At 53.4% G+C, this 20,412-nt stretch overlaps 2 protein-coding genes across 2 annotated transcripts in view; both read left to right on the forward strand.

The window, feature by feature from the left end:
• Positions 1–20,412, forward strand: part of CD300LF (CD300 molecule like family member f) — a 74,943-nt gene that overhangs the window by 37,574 nt on the left and 16,957 nt on the right. The window lies entirely within an intron of this gene.
• On the forward strand, positions 14,099–18,964 carry LOC121162594 (CMRF35-like molecule 6). Its single transcript, XM_040989727.1, has 4 exons — positions 14,099–14,148; positions 16,142–16,474; positions 17,419–17,506; positions 18,533–18,964. The coding sequence occupies exons 1-4, from the start codon at positions 14,109–14,111 to the stop codon at positions 18,642–18,644; spliced, it is 573 nt and encodes a 190-aa protein (XP_040845661.1). The 5' UTR covers positions 14,099–14,108; the 3' UTR covers positions 18,645–18,964.

Genomic DNA, 20,412 nt, shown 5'->3' on the forward strand with positions numbered 1-20,412 from the left:
GTGGATTAAATTAGAGTCCTCCATAAACCCCATCATGGTGCTGGCTCACGGTGGTGCACCATCCATGTGAGCTGCTGTGATCAGACCTGGGCCGCAGGCTGGGCTCCTTATGTAGACCGAGTGCCCACCGGCTGGGGAGAGTACAGACAAGACCTAACGACCAGACCTGGCGGGGGTGGGAGATCTCGCCGTACCCCCACAGGCCGATTTCAGAATTGTTCCCTCAGAACTGGGAAGGTTGGGAGCCCTTATCAAAATATGGATCTTGTGGACTTTCTCACGCCGGGTCTGCTGGAGTGAGGCCGGGGAACAGGCAGCATCATGAAGCTCTGAGGATGATCCTACCATGAAGGCAAGTTTGGGAAACGCTCAACTGTGGCTGCTTTTCCCCCCTCTCAACCAGTGTGCTCCGGAAGGCTACCTAGAAAGGGCCTAGCTTCCCAAAGAGATGAGGGAGAATTCCAGCTCAGTAGGAGGAAGGGATTAATTACATGCAGACCCCATAATATGTGCATGATCTTTATTTTTATTTTTATAGCAGCAGAAGATCTACCTGGGCACACAGCTGGGAAGCCAAAATGTTTCGGGGCTCCCTTGCAGATAGCTGTGTGACATGGCTACATTCTAGTGTGTGGGATCTGTGGTCAGGGGTCATGCCCTTAGAAAGAAGAACAAGCCTTTCTCTCCCCGTTCCTTGCTTCCTCTGGCTGAAATATGGAGCTGGTGATGGAAACTGGGGCCATTGGCTGACCTTGACCTGGAAGCCAGGAGTTGGGCAGTAGAATCATGGGCTTAAAGGACGCTGAGGCCTATGAAGAGGCTACAGAAGAGTGGTTTTGTGTTTCAACATTCTATCACACAAAGAACAAAAGAATGGGAAAGGATGGATGAGTGAAAACAAACAAACCCTTGTTTGAATGCTGTAAAGACAGAGACCAGGGTGAAGAGGTATAAGGACCAGTCCAGGGTGGGATGAGAGAGACTCCTAGGGACTCACTGTCAGGGGTGGTGGCCTCCTTCCCCTTTGTGCCAGAAGTGCCCTGCCCAGGGGATGGGGGAACACTGGAAGAGAGAATACAGGTGGGCCAAGCCGGAGAGAAATTAAAGTAGCAAGAAAGATGGCAGAGCGACGGGAGGAATCAAGAGTGACTTTCTGTGACTGTGTGGCCTGTTTGTAATCCAGAGTGACTTTTCTTTACACCTGGCATTTTAGAAGTGAGAACAGATGGGCAGTCTTCTTTCACCTGCTTCTCCTAAATTCAGACACAGGCAGGGGGAGAAAAACGGTACTCGTCAGGCAAAATGTGACCAAGTCAGGGGTTTGTGACTGTCAAACAGACATCAGCCAGCAGACACCCGACAGCTATGCTGGAAGTGAGGTCCTGGAGCTGCAGAGGTGTCTGGGTTGGGAGTGGGGACAGGGGGCTATTTTAAAGACAAGCTCTGAGGATGAGGACCCAGTGCTGTGCCTTCCCTGTTTCCACAAGGCCACATTGAAGGTGCCCCAGCACTTGTCCCATCAGCCATGACGTCATGGCCTGCCAGCCGAGTAATTAATGGCTGTGAGACGCACTAAAGACAGACTGGCGCAACCTCCCAGTGTCTTGCTCTGTCTGTGTCTTTCCCCAACCCCGTCATTTCGTGACCTCATCCCCAGCCTGGCGGTTTCCCTGTGGCAGGAAGCACAGCAGATGGGAGGTCCAGGCTCCGGGGAGGGGTGGCAGAGGGAGTGCTGTGGGGTCTGCAATGACTGGCCACAAATCAATGGTTGTACCCCATGAAGTCACTAAAATAGGACTTTGCTTCCTTTGGAGAGCTGGGATAGTGGCCTTGCAGAGTGGAGTCAGGTGGCTGGTAGTTAGAGGACCTGAATCTGTTAAGGGCTGGCTCTGTTGTCTATCAGCTGCAACAACCAGAACTGGGGTAGGCTGAAGCCAGAAGCCAAGACCTCCATCCAGGTTTCCCATGTGGGTGGTGGAGGCCCAAGTGCTTGGGTCACATCATCTGCTGGCTCCCAGGTACATGAGTGGGGAGCTGCACTGGAAGCGTGGGCAGGACTTGACCCAAGCTACTTGGACATGTGGGAAGCTGTGGCTTACCTGTTGTATTACCAAGCTCCCCTTCTCCTCCACTTACAGCTTTCTCTTCCCTCCACTTAGCGATCCAACAAGGAGATGATAGAAAGAATAGGTAAGGAAGCAGGCCTCAGCCAGGTCTGGGGGACGTCATGGCAATGAGCATTGGCTGTGCTTGTTAGAAGCAATCTCCCACATTGTCCAGCAAAACATTTGATGCGATGTCTGGTTGAATGGCAGGTTCAAGCGCCTGCTAAGGTTTAGTGTCAGAAAGTGGTGTCTGATTTGTAACTCCTATGGCTAAGGTTCTGCCAGCTCAAGCCCTTCCTGGCTACATTCCTCATTTCCATCTGTCCCCAGCCCTCCCTCAATGACCTTTGATGGCTTGCCAGTGACCACAGCCCCAGGTACAGTTGCACAGGTGCAGGGACGAGGCCAGGTGACAGGTAGCTAATAGCACTGGGCATCTACCATGACACCGGGACTTGGCTGTGGTTGTAGAGAGAATTCTGGGACATTCTTGCTTATCATCAAAGTGTTGGCTTTCACTTTTTCACTCCAGAGAGACCTCATGTTTTCAGCCTCAGCAGACAGGGTTGTCAGTCAACACTTGCTCACCAAGTGCTGCTCTGGGCCAGACACCTTGACAGAACTGTTAACTGAGCTTGGTGTTTTGGGTGGCAGCCAGACAGGAGACAGTTCTCATAAACAGCAACTTCTTGTTCTTCTTCTTCCTCCTCCTCCTCTTCTTTTTCCTCCTCTTCATCTTCTTCTTCTTCTTGAAACTCTGCTGCACTTGATTTAAAAGTCAGACTATTTAGTGTTTGTCATCTGGGATCTTGGAGGTGGAAGCGTGATGAGAAATCAGCTGGTCCATGGAAAATGGTCACAAAGGAAGAAGGGACAGTTTGTAGAGCAGAACCTCAATTTCAGAGAGTACACACACACCACATGCATGCAGGCACACACATGATAAACTGGGAAGTGGAGCTGCTGGAGGCCGTGAGGCAGTGGGACGCTGGAGGCCGTGAGACAGTGGGACGCTGGAGGCCGTGAGGCAGTGGGACGCCGGAGGCCGTGTGACAGTGAGACACCGGAGGCCGTGACGCAGTGAGATGCTGGAGGCCGTGAGACAGTGGGACGCTGGAGGCCGTGAGACAGTGGAACGCTGGAGGCCGTGAGGCAGTGGAACGCTGGAGGCCGTGAGGCAGTGGAACGCTGGAGGCCGTGAGGCAGTGGGACGCCGGAGGCCGTGTGACAGTGAGACACCGGAGGCCGTGACGCAGTGAGATGCTGGAGGCCGTGAGACAGTGGAACGCTGGAGGCCATGAGGCAGTGGGACGCTGGAGGCCGTGAGGCAGTGGGACGCTGGAGGCCGTGAGGCAGTGGGACGCTGGAGGCCGTGAGGCAGTGGGACGCTGGAGGCCGTGAGGCAGTGGGACGCTGGAGGCCGTGAGGCAGTGGGACGCCGGAGGCCGTGACACAGTGGGACGCCGGAGGCCGTGACACAGTGAGATGCCGGAGGCCGTGAGGCAGTGGGACGCTGGAGGCCGTGAGGCAGTGGGACGCTGGAGGCCGTGAGACAGTGGGACGCTGGAGGCTGTGAGGCAGTGGGATGCTGGAGGCCGTGAGGCAGTGGGACGCTGGAGGCCGTGAGGCAGTGGGACGCTGGAGGCCGTGAGGCAGTGGGACGCTGGAGGCCGTGAGGCAGTGGGACGCTGGAGGCCGTGAGGCAGTGGGACGCTGGAGGCCGTGAGGCAGTGGGACGCTGGAGGCCGTGAGGCAGTGGGACGCTGGAGGCCGTGAGGCAGTGGGACGCTGGAGGCCGTGAGGCAGTGGGACGCTGGAGGCCGTGAGGCAGTGGGACGCTGGAGGCCGTGAGGCAGTGGGACGCTGGAGGCCGTGAGGCAGTGGGACGCTGGAGGCCATGAGGCAGTGGGACGCTGGAGGCCGTGAGGCAGTGGGACGCTGGAGGCCGTGAGACAGTGGGATGCTGGAGGCCGTGAGGCAGTGGGACGCTGGAGGCCGTGAGACAGTGGGACGCTGGAGGCCGTGAGGCAGTGGGACGCTGGAGGCCGTGAGACAGTGGGACGCTGGAGGCCGTGAGACAGTGGGACGCTGGAGGCCGTGAGGCAGTGGGACGCTGGAGGCCGTGAGGCAGTGGGACGCTGGAGGCCGTGAGGCAGTGGGACGCTGGAGGCCGTGAGGCAGTGGGACGCTGGTGGAAGTTGATCTTCTGGATCCTGCAGATTTACACAGGGAATTGCATTCTATAATTGATTCAGGAAAGAAAAAATTTTTTAATAAATTATCTTAATCTGGATTGGGGGTGTTATAGGTGCACATCAACTATTATTCATAACTTACTTACAGGCTATTTATACTACCTTAGATAATATTTTACAAGACTTACTTATTTGTGGGGCAATATGGCAGCCCAATTGGTTAATCCTCTGCCTTGCAGTGCTGGTACCCTTTATGGGAACTGATTTGTTTCCCGATTGCTCCACTTCCCATGCAGCTCCCTGTTTGTGGCTTGGAAAAGCAGTACAGGATGGCCCAACTTTTGGGACCCTGCACCCAGTTGGGAGACTTGGAAGAAACTCGTGGCTTCAGACTGGTTTGGTTCCATGTATTGTGGTAATTTGGGGAGTGAACTAGTGGATGGAAGATCTTTCTCTCTGTCTTCCCTTCTCTCTGTAAATCTGCCTTTCCAATAAATAGCATGGTAATAGAGAGAGAGCACAAATATCTTCATTGGCTGGTTCATGCCTCAAGTGTCTGCAGTAGCCAGAATGGGGCCAGGCTAAGCCAGGAGCCAGCACCTCCATCAGGGGACAGAAACCCAAGCCCTTGGGCCACCATCTGCTGCCTGGCAGGTGCATTAGCAGGAAGCTGGATCAGAAGTGGAGGATCCAGGACTCAATCTTGAGTACTCATATACAAAATGTAGGTGACCCAAATTGTGACTGTGCCAAAACGTCCACCCTTAGAAAACAGGTGACACTGCGGCATTTCTTCGTTGTAGAGATGTCTCAAATGTTGTAGAATGTTCAGATGAAACAGGGTCTAGAAGCTGTCTAAATTGATAGTGGAGAGGGGTCACCTGGAGGATGTTTTTTCCCTCCAGCACTTGGAGACCACTTGTGCGAACTCAGGTGTCTGTGTCCTCCTTCTGCAGGTGGGGACACAGCCCAATCGGGACAGCCAGGACTAATGCAGTCCCAGTGTCCCCGGGAGAGCCAAGCTCCTGCCCAGGGTCCTCTGCACTGCCTTGTCCTGCCTTCAGGGCTCCTTCTGGCTCTCTTACCTCTCTATCCGCACCAGTGCCCTGAGCCAGAGCAACAATACAGAGGCTTCTTCTGGGCTGGATTTTCTGCCTTCACTCAAATTTAGAACTGGTCCGTACAGATCTCAGAAGACGGATGATAGGAAAGTTGGAGAGAATGAGGTGGTGGGGTGGCTGTGGAGGGAGGCTCAAGGGCTGTAGCCTGGGAGTGGGTTCTTTGATCCAGGGCAGTTCAGGGAGGTTTCCTGGCTGTTGTGGGTCTGATGGGGGCTGCCTGGTCCCAGAAGAGATTCATTGGAAGCTCCATGACTCCTGGGGACTTGGAGACCTGGCAGGTTTGGCCAAAGACTGGGGCATGGTGGCCAGAAGGAGGGTAAACGTCTGTGATGCTCAGAGGACAAAGCCCCTGGGGACAGCGCCACTCTGTTGGTGTCTGTAAACTCTGCGATGACTCAGACCTGGAAAGGTGACACACATTCCCAGTCCTACCTCCCTTCAGCCATCACTCAGCAGGGATACCAGCTGACCTGAATTCCAAGCTCAGCCTCCAACCCTTCCCAATCAGTGCTCAGAAGTGGAAGCTGGCTTCCCATCCCCTGGAAAACAAGTGAACACAGCCACCAGCTTCTCCCTCGAGCCTTCCCCACCTTCCAGTGGCTTCCACTAGGGGGCATGCGCTCCCCCTCCTCTCCTTACTCCATGTTGCTCTGACTCTGTCAGACCCTTGGTGCACCTGGAGTCCTGACATTTTAATTCTCAAAAATGCTCCAGAATCAAGAGAACTGGTAGCAATTATTTCATATTCTGACTCCCAGGGTCTGGCCTAAGCCGGGGACACAGGGCAATGGCTCAGAAATGGGACTTTTCTCCTGGTGTCTGGAGCCCTGGGTTTGTAGGATGGAGAAGGAACATGTCTGAACCCACTTCAGTGCCTTCCCCAGCAGGCTCCTGGGCCAGACCTGGCTTGACCCTTCTCTGATCTGGGGCTTCTGTGAGGGGCCGAGGCTTCCTCTACATTGAGTCATCACTGTCCCGCCCCCCACCATCACACCAGGCAAGTTGGTTCTACATTTGGACTCTGCTGCCTGAAGCCCGCCCTCAGGGGGTCTGACCAATGACCAATGGAAGGAGGTGGTGAGGCTCTGAGATCTCTGGTGAGTGTGGGCGTGTCTGCCTCACACTGTGGGGAGCTTTGCAGTGGGCCTGGGGATCTGAGCTTCCAGAGGTGTAAAGGGAACCCCCCAACATGAGGCAGGAGCGGCCGTAACATGCCTTCAGGTCCTTCAGGACTGGAAGGGAGAAAAGCCAGCCTGAAGACAGGAGCCTGGAAAACAGAGGAAGGTTCTAGGGACTGAAGCTTCTGCAGGTCAGAGGTCAGAGAGGGTGGGACTAGGAGAGAGCTGGAAGTTCAGACCTTGGAAGATGGTCACCTCAGGGATGGCTCAGACTGCTGGCATCTGCCTCTCTCCCAATCATAAAGCTTCTACCTCCATTTCTACCTCTGAAAGGTAGGGTAGCACCTGCCCATTTGGTTGGCACGAGGATTTAATGAAGAAAGACCAGAGAGCATTCAGAGTCATCTCTGGCACAAAGTACGCACAGCCATCGCCAGCCGTGATGATGCCCCTGAGCGTGGCTGGCGGACCCCAGGTCTGAGTCGAGTGGCAGGTGTCACCCTGCTGTGACAGCTTTCCTCGATCATTGTTCCTGGGAGGTGCTGGGCACAGTGGATGCTGAGCTGAGCCTCAGAGTGGAGAGGTGGCTGGGCTTCCTGCTTGAGCAGACTGATCTGGTGTTGGTCATTTATTCATTCAAAACCATGCAGAGCACCTATGGCCAGCTCCGGTGGTGGCAAGCAAGACAGCCCCCCACCCTTCACCTCCTGGATCTTCTGGCCCCATGGGGGACTCGGAAGCTAACCAAATGTGCCCATAGAGCTGGTCAGGACGGCCGCTGTGAGGAGTGGTTAGAGTATTGGCCCTGAAGACTGCTGAGACCCCCTCCATTTTAGACCACTGCCACTTTAAGTAGTTGCTTCCTTTAGGTTTCAGTTCCCTTAAGTTTCTGTTTTTGTGTCATTTCAGTAGGACTTGGGCTCTTTAGTTCCGTGCCTAATTTTGTTCCCTGATAGGCCTATCCACCAATCCCTTGCGGTCCCTTATCCCTGGCCCCACCCACTGCTGCATCTACCAATCCCCATGACCCTATACTTCCAGCACCCACCCCTGTGCTATAAAAGCACGCTGCCTTCCTTCCTCTCTCTGCTCCAGCTTCTTGGAGCCGCACTCTCCCTCTGTGCAAATAAGGACCTTTCGTGTGACTTGCTGCATGTGGTGCTTGGGTTTGCAGTGTTATTTCCTGATAGCCACAATACACAAAGGAGATGCTGGGGTACCCTCCCAGCTCCCTACTTGGTGCCAGCACCGTCATCTTGCACCTAGAAGGTGGCAGTGGCCTCTCAGAGACTCTGTTTCCCTCTTTACCTCTTCCAGTTGCTTTTCCTCCCCATAGCTAGGGTGACCCCTTCAGGGCCAGGCTAGTGGCTCCTGGCATGGGTCTGAGTGAAGTTCACAGTACCCATGAAGGCTGATAAGTGTGGGCTGGTGATCCCTGCTGCTTTTCTGGGGTCATCTCATTCCATCCTTTCTCTGATTTCCTCTGCTTCAGACACCTTGACCTCTTCTGCCTGCCTCAGGACCCTTGGACTGGCTGCTATCTCTGCCTTGAACCCTTACCCCAGCCAGGAGCCTGGTGTAACAGGGACCTTCCTGCACCTATGCCCCAGCTCTGCTTTCTTCCTCAGCCATCATAAGCTGGGTACTTCTCACATTTGCTTCTTATCCTTTCTTGCCCTCGCACCAGAACGTCAGCTTGAGGATGGGCACCAAATTTGTGTTGTTGCTGTGTTCTGGCACCTGGCAGAAGTGGTTGGCGTGTAATGAGTGCTTGGTGAATGCTCAGCGAATGAATGAATGGCAAGTGGTGACTGGAAGTCAGAGCATGAGTTAGCCAAGTGTAAGGGAAGGGAACAGCAAACACCCTGCGCTTGGGAGACAACACAGGGAAGTCCCAGGAATAAGCTCCCTGGAGGTGGGGGATGCTGGGGGCTCTCGCCTGGGCAAGGAGCACAGAGCTGCTTGGATGAGGAAGTGCCCTGCAACTGGGCAGCTGAAGCCCAGTGGTGGGAGGGGAGAAGGCATGGAGGGGCCTCCATAAGGTGGCGGGGAGGTTTAAGCCATAGGTTGTGAAAGTGGCATCCCATATGGCAGTGCCAATTCTAGTCCTGGCTTCTCTGCTTCTTGTGCGGCTCCCTAGTAATGTGCCTGGGAAGGCAGCAGATGATGGCCCAAATCCTTGGCTCCCTGGCACCCATTGCTGGCAGATCCAGATGGAATTTCTGGTTCCTGGCTTCCACCTGACCAATGCTGGCTGCTGTGGCCATTTGGGAAGGGAACAAGGGGTGGGAGACTGCCTTCTCTTTCTCTATCTGTTGCTTTGCATTTCAAATAAATGGATCTTTTTCTCAAGGCAAGTGAAGCTAGAATCAAAATGGTGGACACGTTTAAACAGATGGAGAAACGTTGGCCAGTGTGAAGCAGAGAGGACACATTCCCAGAAATAGGAGAGGAAAAATGACAGTCGAGGGACACCTGGAAACTGGCAGACACGGGAAAGCAGCAGGTATAACGATGTAGTGCTGCAGAGACCCATACCCCAGTGGCCTTCAGTGAGCGGCAGTCTGAACTACACTGGCAGCTGGAACTCCACCAGCAACAAGGTGGGGAGAAGGAGTGTTCACCGGGAGCTCAGGGGATGAACCCAAAGAACTGCCCGTCGTGCTGGTTTGTTGGTTTGACCAGGAGCAGAGACAGAGCGGCAGGTCCCAGATGGGCAGGTCTAGATGAAGGGCATTGGTCACCTGGGTTTGCCCAGCCCTTCAACGGTGAGCCCTCTTGCCCTTTGCACATGCTTGGTACTGCCAGGGTTACAGCCTGGTGTGGCTTGAAAGAAAGGGCAGTGACAGAAATGTGCCATGACACCCTGAGGATTTGTCACTTGTGTGAGGGCAAGCATGTCAGCTGCCCAGGGTGGGTGGTGGCAGAAGCGTCACTGCATAAACAGAGCTGTAAGGGGACAGGAAATGTCACCAGTGGAGTCCAGGCTTTCTGTTGTACACAGCTTCCTGTTCGCTAACATTTCCTCCTCCTCCTCCTCCTTCTTCTTTAAAGACTCACTAACATATTTGAAAGGCAAAGTTGCAGAAACAGATTTCCCATCCATTGATTCATTCATCAGATGACAGCAATGGCCAGGGCTGGGCCAGGCTGAAGCTGGAAGCCACGAGCTTTATTCTGGTCCTCCGTGTGGGTGCAGATGTCCGACACTTGGGCCATCCCCTGCTGCCTTCCCAGGTGCGTTAGCAGGGAGCAGCTTTCCACACTACACCACAACCCCTTCCTCCTAGTGTCTGACCCGCTGCACTCCTCGTCTTAGGTTTTGTCTTCTTCACCTCTAGGAGTTCAGTTTGAATCTTGAGAAAAGTATCTCTCACATCTGCACTTCATACATTCAATTGTTCTGTCTTTAAACTATGAAACTGAGCTTAAAAGAATCATTAGAACATTCTTATTTACCAGCCCTAAACATACATGTCAGTACTAGGGCTGGTTTTGGCTGACGGACTTTTTTTTTCTTATTACTGATTTCAACTTCTTGCTTCTTTGCTTACTTGATTATTGTCCAACCACCCACACACATTTTTTATTTGAGACATCAACACACACACACACACACACACACACACACACACACACACACACGGAATGAGAGGAGAGAGAGTGCATATGTTCCAGTTGCTTGCTCACTTCTCTGCATTGGCCACGGCTGGGCCACAGCCAGGAGCCAGGATCACAACGCAGGTCCCCCACATGCCTGGCAGACTCAGTCACTTGCACCGTCCCTTGCTGCCTTCCGGGATGTGTGTTGGAAGGTAGCTGGAACTGAGAGGTAGAGCTGGGAATCTAACCCAGGTCATCTGATGTGTGATGCACTCATCCTAACCTCTGGGTCAAATGCCCATGCCCACTTGGCAAGGTCTGATTGGGATCTGGACTTTGTAGATTTACCCCGTTGAGTGCCATGCTTGGCCTTTGTTCCATAATGCAGTTAGGTGACTTGGGATACTTCGATGTCATAAAGAACAGAAAAAAAAAAACAAAAAGGGATTCTTTGATATCTTTATATTTTTCTGTTAAGAGTTGTCAGTCTGCACGCAGTACCACAACAGACATGGAGGACACAACAAATCACTCATCTGCCCCAACCGTGTGTGGCAGTGAAAATCTGGGCAAACGGAGACTCTGACGTAGGCTATGTCAGTCAGTGGATTCTGGAGAGATTTCATCGTGTTTGGAAAGGTGAGACTAACAGCAATTCAGAACTGTTGAGCTCTCAAAGCCTCCTGAGCAGTGCCCTTGGAGCATGCCCCATGTCGGGAACCCTGGGATGGGTGGGAGGCTGCATGGGGTTTCTCCATTTGTCTGCCTGCTTGCCCCAGATACAGAAAAACAGAAAGAAAGAGAGAATGTGGAAACAATGGTCTTACCCACTTTCCTGTAGCCTTGACCCTTTGTGTCCTAATTAACTATGTAAAGATTATTTAAAAAAAAAAAAAAAGAGTCCTCAGTCTGGGGCTAGCACGGTGGTATAGTGCATACAGCCACTGCCTGATATCCTATTGAGGCATGGGTTCAAGTCCTGGCTGCTCTTCTTCCAATCCAGCTGTCTGCTAATGACCTGGGAAAGCAGTGAAAGACGGCTCAAGTGCTTGGGCTCCTGCACCCACGCAGGAGATCCGGATGAGGCTCCTGCCTCCTGGCTCCCGCCTGGCCCAGTTCCAACTGTCGTGGCCATCTGGGGTGTGGCTAAGTGGATGAAAGGTCTCTCTCTCCCTCTTTCCCTCCTTCTCTCTCTGTTAACTCTGACTTTCAAATCAATCAATCAATAATAATAATATTATTATTATTATAAAAAGGCAGTCTGTTGTAAATCAAAACGCTGAGTCATCAACCTTTCAAGGAAAATGAATTTATTATGAAACAGGGCGGCAACTATCTTGCAGGATAGCATGCTGAGGGGAAGGAAAATAGAGTTTTTATAGCTACAGGGAATATACAAAAACTCATGCTACGTGCACAGCAGCAGGGTGGTCACTGGTAGCAATCTGTTAATTTAAAAAGCAATAACATCTCAGCAGACAAAGCAGAAGTTACCGAGGTCAGCATGCCCTCAAACAGACAATAACATTCAACAGACCAGAGGCTCTCGGCTTTCCAAGAGCCTCGCCCAAACTGGCACTTTCACAGAGTTCATGGTTGGTCCTGTCACCATTGTCTGGCTTAGCTGATCCATGGCAACAATGCCGCTTGGGCTGCCTGCATCCTGTGTTACAGGGCCTGTGTCTGAGCCTCAGCTCTGCTCCCAGTTCCTGCTGCCTGTGGGTACACGTCCTGCCAGGCGGTGATGATGGCACAAGTCGCAGGATCCCTGCCTCCCCTGGAGACTTGGCTGTTGGCTGTGGCTTGGCTTAGTCTGGACCATTGCAGGCATTTGGGATGAATGAATGGATGGGAGCTGCCTGTCTCTCTCTGTGCTCCTGTCTCCCTGAGGTCACTAGTTGCGGCTGCTGGGAAGGCTCCTCTTAGCTCTTCCCTCCTGGGACACTGTGTCACTGTCAAGTCTTCTCTTTTGCATGGACCCCAAACAATGACAAGTACATGGGGCTCCTGGGGAATGTTTTTGTACTGCCCAGCTGTTTTCATATTTTGACTTAATTTTTCTTTTCTGTTATTACTATTATGCTATTAATAAACTATACCAGATAATTCTGTTGTTTTTCTTCCAAATTTGTCACAGTTTTTTTTAGTACTGTTGCCCAGTTTCGATGAGGTCACTTCCCGCTTTTCTGCTTTGCTGTGTGGCCAGTTGATCCCGTTGGCACCGTGGCCGTGTCTGATTCTGCAGGCTGAGTCAGCTACTCTGATGCTGAAAAGTGGATTTACTGAAACAGATTCAAGACCCGTCATAGTTTTAGCCAGTTTGGGTATTTCCTCTTTGTTTTGGTCATTTTCATTTCGTAGAGGGTCCAGATGGTATTCATCCTAATGGTAACCGCCTTTTCTCTCTGAAGAGCTACCAAAAAATTCCACAGGACAGGAGTGGCAAGGGCTCAGCTGTGTGGCTTGTCACCTGTTACTTGCAGGGTCTGCTTTGGCAGGAGGCTGGGGTCAAGAGTGGATGTGCAACAAATGCCTCGACTGCTATGCCGGATGGCCACCCACTGCCACGTCTAGGCAGTAACTGCATGTGAAGTGTGAACACCCAGGGGCTTGCGTGGCACACAGCGTGATGTATATGAACCCCGGTTCAAGGCCTGACTGCCTCACTTCTGGAAGACAATGGGAAGATGGTTTACATGCTTAGACCCTTACCAAATAAATAAATCACTAAAAAAGGTGGGGGAGAACCTGGTGAGGTAGCCTAGTGGCTAAAGTCCTTGCCTTGCATGCACTGGGATCCTATCTGGGCATCGGTTCTAATCCAAGCTGTTCTATTTCCCATCCAGCTCCCTGGCTGTGGCCTGGGAAAGCAGTCAAGGACGGCCCAAAGCCTTGGGACCCTGCACTTAAGTGGGACACCCAGAAGAAGCTCTTGGCTCCTGGCTTTGGATCAGCTCAGTTCTGACCATTGTGGCCACTTGGAGCGTGAATCAGCAGATGGAAGATCTTTCTTTCTGTCTCTCTCTCTCTCTGTAAATCTGACTTTCCAATAAATCAATCTTTAAAGAAAAAAGAGTGAAGATCAAGTTTTAACAAATGAAGAACCAATTGGAATAGCAAAAAAAAAAAAAAAAAAAAAAGTTGCACACATTGGAAACAAAGGTGTGGGAATGTTGAAAGCCAGATGCTGCTGAGCGGGGCATCCTGAGGTGGGAGGCTAAGGCCCAGAGCCCAGGAGCTGAGCATCCTGGGAGAAGCCAGAACCACAGCCCACTGCTGCAGGATTAGAGATTCAAAGAGGTGAGGGGGTTCATCTGCTGAGTCAGCCAGTCCCCAAGGAACACGTGGCAGTGACTGCGGTGGGAGTGGCAGGCCCTGAGTGAGGCCCAAGTCCCTGCCTTAGCCTTGCCTTAGGGCTCAACACACAGACCAACGTTGGTCGAGCTCCTCAGCTGTGAGTTTTCAGTTTCCTGGCTGCTAACCGAGATGGTGCTGGACGACAAGGGTCTAAAATCGCTCTGGAGGGTGGCTGCCAGCGCCTGGAAGAGACAGAAAACACCCAGTGCATAGTGGGATTATCCCAGGTACAACCACAGGGAGTCCTTGTGGGATCAAATGTAAAACTTGTTCTAAAAAATAAAATAAAACAGGAAAGACAAAATTCACAGGAACATCTGTTCACCGTATTTACCATTGCCATGTGGCTCACCCCACCCCTGAGGGTCTTTACTGGACTTCCTCTGTACCCTGCTTTGAGAAGCCTCCCAGGAATTCCCTCCTCCTCCTCCTTCTTCTTCTTTTTTGCACAGGGAACCACTTTTTCTGAAAAACCAAGAAGTGAAATGACAACAAGAACAGGAAGTGAAGGAGGAAAGCAAAAGGAGAAGCAAGGATGGGGACCAGCTGGCTCCGGAGTGCGGGGCGGAGGCCCGTGTGCCCGTCCCTCGGTCGATGTGCTCAGAGACCATGCAGCTGGGCAGTGCCTTCCTCCTCCTCTGCCTCCCAGGTGAGTGCGGCTTGGGAGGTCTTGTCTGCTGAGCTCGGGGACGGAGAGGCTGGAGAGGATATGCAGAGGCTGCAGAAATTTCGAAAATGCCCCGTCTGCCTCTCCCATATCCTCCTCCTCAACGGACAGAGGCAAAAAGTTATCCTTGGGAGATCCGGCCCCATCTCAGCCTTTTCTCCACCGAGAGCATAAAGCCTATGGGACTTCTGTGTGTGGAATGGGATACTGGGCTGGCCAGGGTGAGGAGGACCTGAGTGATACTGGGCGGGCCAGGGTGAGGAGGACCTGAGTGATACTGGGCGGGCCAGGGTGAGGGGACCTGAGTGATACTGGGCGGGCCAGGGTGAGGGGACCTGAGGGATGGGCGGGCCAGGACAAGGTGGGGCCTGAGTGAAGGTGATGTGCATACTTCAGCCCCTGCCCAGGAGGCCTTAGTCCCTTCCCATCTCCTCATTTCCTCTCTATATCCACCTGATAGCCCTGGACCGAGGGAAACCTGCTCCCCAGCCTGCTGAAGACTGGAGGACAACTGTGGGGTTCATAGAATTTGGGGTCTGCAGCTTCATCCTTCTCTCTCTAAGGAATTCTTGCCTATTACTCCTAGATAGCCCTGTTAACTCCATCTTCCAGCTCCAAGCGCCACCGACCCTAACGCATGTTGCCCTAGGGCAGTTAGAGGGTGTATGCATGGGTAAGTGAGGGTGACACCCCAGAAGAGCTGAGGAGGGCAGTGCAGGTCCCTCCTGAACCCCAAATTGTGTCTGTTCATATCACCAAGGAGCTGGGCCTTGCGCAGATGTCTCTCATCCCCAGCTAAACAGTGAGAGATGGCAAAGAAGTGAAAAGCAGGCGGGAAGGCGGGCCACCCAGAGCTCCCCACGACTGATCCGGGAGAGAGGGGTGTGCAGGAGGGTCTGTGAAGGCATGAGGGCGAGGACATTTCAGCAGGCAGTGGGATGGAATTTAAAAAATGAGAAGTTCGTTTTAATGCCTCCCCTCAAAAAATATTCCCAGGCATGTAAATGGTCTTCGCAATTCCATGAAAAATGCGAATTGTGGAAAAACTAGGCATGGATTTCAGGGTGTGTTTTTTTTTTTTAACCATAATCTTCTGTTTATTTTCCTGTGGATTTGTGAGGCACTCTCGTGTCTGTATGTGTGTGTGTGTCTATGTGTGTATGTGTGTATATATGCCTTGTACGCATCGGGATCTCCTATGGGTGCCCATTTGTGTCCTGGCTGCTCCATCTCCCATCCAGCTCCCTGCTTACATTCCAGGAAAGCAGTAGAGAATGGCCCAAGACCTTGGGATCTTACACCCACATGGGAGACCTGGAAGAAGTTCCTGGCTCCTGGCTTTGGATTGGCTCAACTCCAGCTTTACAGCCACTTGGGAAGTGAACCAGCAAGAGGATCCTTCTCTCTGTATCTCCTTTTCTCAGTAAATCTGATCTACCTTTCCAATAAAAATAAAATAAAGCTTTTAGAAAAAAAGAGAAAGAAAGAAGGAAAAAACCCTCTCTCTGCTCACTGGTTCACTCCCCAAATGGTCAGGATGGCTAGAGCTGAGCCAGAAGCTTCTTTCAGGTCCCTCTTGGGCGCAGGGTTCCAAGCACTTGGGGCTGTCTTTCCCAGGCCACAAGCAGGAGGACAGATAGATAGTAGAGCAGCCAGGATACAAATTGGTGCCCATGTGGAATCCTGGCACTTGGGGGGGGGGGGAAGATCAACCAATTGAGCCATCATGCTGGGCCCAGAAAGAATAGTTTTTCTGGGTCTACCTGGAAGTAGCTGGAGATTTCTCCTGCTCCCAGAACCAGCAGGCAAGTCAGCCATTGACGCAGGCCTGGGTTTGTGCAGGGAGGGAGTGCTTCCGGTGTGGGGTAGCCAGGAACATGTGAGCCAAGGTCACTGCTCCCCGTTCCCCTGTCAGTGGCACAGGCGTTGGATCCCGTGCCACCCTGGCTAAGTCTGTGTCTCTTGCGTTTTTCAGGCTGTCTCACCCTGGGCACCCCCAAGGTTTTAGAGGGCACGGTGGGGAGCACGCTGATGATAACATGCAGGTACAAGGTAGGAGAGGAAGGCCCCAGGAAGTTCTGGTGCCGAGGGGCCAACTGGATGGACTGTGTCCGGGTCATTGAGACAGCGCAGCCAGCGAAGGAGGAGGCGAGGCGTGGCCGAGTGACCCTCCAGGACAGGCCGTGGGGGCACCATTTCATCGTCAGCATGACGAGCCTGGAGACGGGAGACGCAGACACTTACTGGTGTGGAGTGGACTCACCCAAGCATGTCCCCCAGGCCCCAGTGATGGTGGCTGTTCTCCCAGGTAATCTCTCCTCTCCTCCCTTTGCCTGGAACGGGAACAGGTTCCCAGCCCCCTTGCTGAGGGCGGATCCAGCTTTTTCTCCTGGACTGGCTGCCATGAATAGGGCAAGGAGCACACCTGGGTGTGCATAGAGGTGTAACCTGCGGGAAAGTGAAGGCGGGGGGATCTGTGACATCTCCAGTCTTGACCCTGCTTGTGTGAGCTAGCAGAGGGGACAGCTGTTGCATTCCTCAAGATGGGGGTGAGGAGGAGAGGAAGGCTCTGGGGTCCTGGAGCTCAGGGTTGCTCACTTCTGGGTAGGAGCTGAGCGGCGTAACACAGGAGGTACATGGGATCCAAGGTGGGGACCAGATGGCCTGTCCAGGGACTGCTCCAGGTCCAGACCCAGAGGAGGGCCCTCTGTGAATGGATAGTTGGTGTTGAAAAGGTGTAATTCATCCTGGCTTCCCTGGGGTGCCCCAGTCCTCGCCTCCCGACCCTTCATAGCCCTGGCTTAGCATATAAACCACACCTGTTACTTTCTCACTTTGGCCCACTGGGACATGGACTGGTTCATACCAGCAGTTTTTGTTTTTCCATACTTGATCTCGTGTAGAGGGTTGAGGGGCGGGGGGATGCTGGGCCTGCCCCTGGGGAGTTCCTGGGGCTCCCACCATCCCTGCAGGGCCAGAATGTGCCAGAACCTCTTGGGGGCTTTTCTGGAGGGCTAGCATTTTCTTCTCCCAGCAGCTCCTGCTAAGGGACACTGCTGCCCACCTGATAACTTGGGAACTGCTGAGAGCAGCAGTGCCATGACCCCTGCTCACTGGCCTGTGCACTGTCCAGGGACCCATCTCTATCTGCCCCCACTTCCCTCCTGGGGTCCCTTGGGAAGTACGGTGGTGGCTTTGTGAGAACTGCAGATTCTGAGCAGGGTGGAGACTAACCTGTTCCCTGACCCACAGGCCCCACAACAACAGCAACGAGGACCCTGGAAACCATGGGCTCCAGTATGCCCGCCAGTCCCATGTCCAACCCTGGACATCCCACTTGGTAAGATAAACGGAGTTCTTACCACAGTTCCTAATGCATCCTGGAAGTCCACAGGAGTCAATCCTGAGGCCGGGGTCAATCCTGACTCTAGTGTGATGCCCTACTGCTGACTCCAGGTCCTCCCCAGAGCCCTGGGCCCCCCATCCCATCCTCCTTCTCAGCCCTCTGCTCTACTTCCCTCTCAGCTAAGCGTGAGGGGCTCCTGCCCACCATTTGGACTCCTGTCCCAGTTTCCGTGTTTTCCTGGCAGCCTGGGGACCTGGGCAAGCAACCTAAGGCTCAGTTTCCTCACTGACAGGATGAGCGTTGGTCCCATTGTCACAGTTGCCTTATGTCAAAGCTGAGTGGCACATGGCACTCAGGGATCACGTGCGTGGATTCTGCAGTCAGGATTTGGACTGGGCCATAGCAGTGACAACTTGTTTGCACTGCAGGATGACTGGGGCCTTAGCTGGATGTCCCCAGAGCTCTTCATGACACTGTCTGGAGCTCACTCACCTGGCATTGGTGAGGCTGTTGGCTGGAAGGCATGTGGGTGCTTGCAACTTGGCGGCTGGGATCATGGGTGACAGGGAGAGCCAGGTGGAGAGTCTTATTTGTAGGTCTTCCACTGTGTTCTCTCTGCGTAGCTGCAAAGTTGCCAGGTCCAGAGGGAGAGGGACCAGACTTTGCCTCCGGGAACACAGACTGGACAGACCAGATCCATTGCTGGAGGCATTTTCAGAAAGCACAGCCAGTTATAAGTGTGACAACAGCGCCACCTTGCTGCGTTACCATGGGGAACACCCAAGCAAGGCGGTCATCCCTGCTCACCCCGTGGAGACAGCTCATCCTTGTCCCTAGCTGTTGGCCTTTCTCTCTCTGTTCTCCCTTCGAGGGCCACTTAGCAGAGCCATCACAAGGAGCCACCACCAGCTTTCTGCACTCCGGTCCCAAGCTTGGGGCTCAGAGGCAGAGGGTGGTGCATCAGGGACTCCTGGCTGGCCAGTGGCCACTGCCTCTCTCTGACTTTGTTTTCCCTCTCAGGCTGCTCTGGATGTACATCAGCTGCATGTTCCTGGTCTCGCTCAAGGTGACCTTCCTGCTGAGCCTTGGCTGCATCATCACCTGGCTGGCCTGGACTTCAGCCTTTCCCTGAGAAACAATGACTCCCAGCCCCGGGCTGCTCCCAGCGAAGTGACGCTGGCTGTGTCAGCTCTGAGGATCCTGCAGGGACCCACACGCTCAGAAGCTGAGTGGATCTTCAGGATGACTCAGGGCTGTGGAGTCAGATGGCATGCACTCCAACCCCAGGACTGCCACCTGCCAGCCATTGGACCCGGGAGGGGTTACTGGATGGTGCTCCTCAGGTGTTGCTTGGATTTGTATTTAATTGATGCACTACATGGAGGGTTCTGGTCTCTCAGGATGACTCCAATATGTGGCTGTTAGTTGGGGTGCAGGGAAGCAGGGAGCAGGACCAGGCAGGTTGGGATGGGGTTTGGGGAGCAGTGGGGCCGTGCTTCCTAGAAATTCTGATCATCTTAGGAGAGGACGTGGGAAGGCGGTGCCTGTTTCCCAAGCCTTGTTGAGATCACACAGTGCCCAGCAGGTGGCAAGGATGGTGAGAGCACATGGGGAGGGGCAGAATGGAGAACCCCAGCCCCGCCAGGTGAAGGCCTGGTGCAGGCCTCCTGGCAGGCAGCTGCAGGAAGAGCCGGGCTCTCCTTGCTGAGGAGGCACGAAGGGGCCATGATCCATCTTGGCCTGAACCCCACTCTCCAGTTCTCTCTTTGTCCTGCTCTGGGCTCCACACTCAGCCTTTGCTGGGGCTGGGGGAGGGTAGGAGAGGAGGTGGGGAGGGTGCTTTCTCTTTTCTTGCTCAGTCCTCAAGATTTAGGTACAGACAACACCACTCATCCACTTTTCTTTTCTTTCAAAGATTTAGTTTTATTTGTTTGAAAGGGAGAGAGAGAGAAAGAGCAAGTGCTGGACCAAGCTGAAGCCAGGAGCTTCATCTGGGTCTCCCACGTGGGTGCAGGGCCCCAGGCATTTGAACCATGTCTTCTGCTGCTTTTCCAGGCATATTAGCAGGGAGCTGGATTTAAAGTGGAGCAACTGAGACTTGACTCAGTACCCATATGAGATGCTGGCACCACAGGCAGAGGTTTGACCTACATGCCACAATGCCAACCCAACTCTTCTTGACTGTCCACCCACCCTGGGCTGGTGTGACCTCTGGAGGAATCACTCCTGATTTGCCTAGCTCCATCCAAGCTGCTACTAGAAATGTGGACCAGGTGGGCCCTGTGAGATAGCCTACCAGCTAAATCCTCACTTTGCATGCTCCAGGATTCCATATGGACACCGGTTCATGTCCCGGCTATTCCACTTCCCATCCAGCTCCCTGATTGTGGCCTGGGAAAGCAGTCAGGGACATGGTAGAAGGGACAGTCTGCAGGGGCGTACATGGTGGTGCTGGGTGATGGGGCAAGGACACAAGTCTGGCTCCCGCCGCCGTTGAATTCCCAAACGCTGTCTCCTCTGCGACCTTCGCAGCGCACTTCAGTAAGACCGTCCTGGCCGTCTGTATTTGGCTGTACAACCATCTGACTTCCCCAAGCAACGAGCAAGCACAGCCTCCTCAGGAACGGACACACTGCGTGTCTGTGAGACCAGCCGGGCCTTCCTGCATTCCCTTCAGCCTGCCTCGCGGGCAAAACTTTATCAAGGTTGAAAATGCTCACAAAAAGTATTCTAACCTCTAACCTCCCCACTTACCTGAATTCCCTCATCCCTCAGAACAGGCCCGAATCTTAAAAGTCAGTCTATCTATCTATCATCTGTCTATCATCTGTCCATCTATCTATGTGTAACCGGGCCTCTGCAATGTGCTTCTGTCCACACGTTGGTAGCTGGTGGCCTCT

The sequence above is a fragment of the Ochotona curzoniae genome, unplaced genomic scaffold (assembly GCF_017591425.1).
Source record: "Ochotona curzoniae isolate NIBS_2020 unplaced genomic scaffold, NIBS_Ocur_1.0 contig_523, whole genome shotgun sequence".
Lineage (NCBI taxonomy): Eukaryota > Metazoa > Chordata > Mammalia > Lagomorpha > Ochotonidae > Ochotona > Ochotona curzoniae.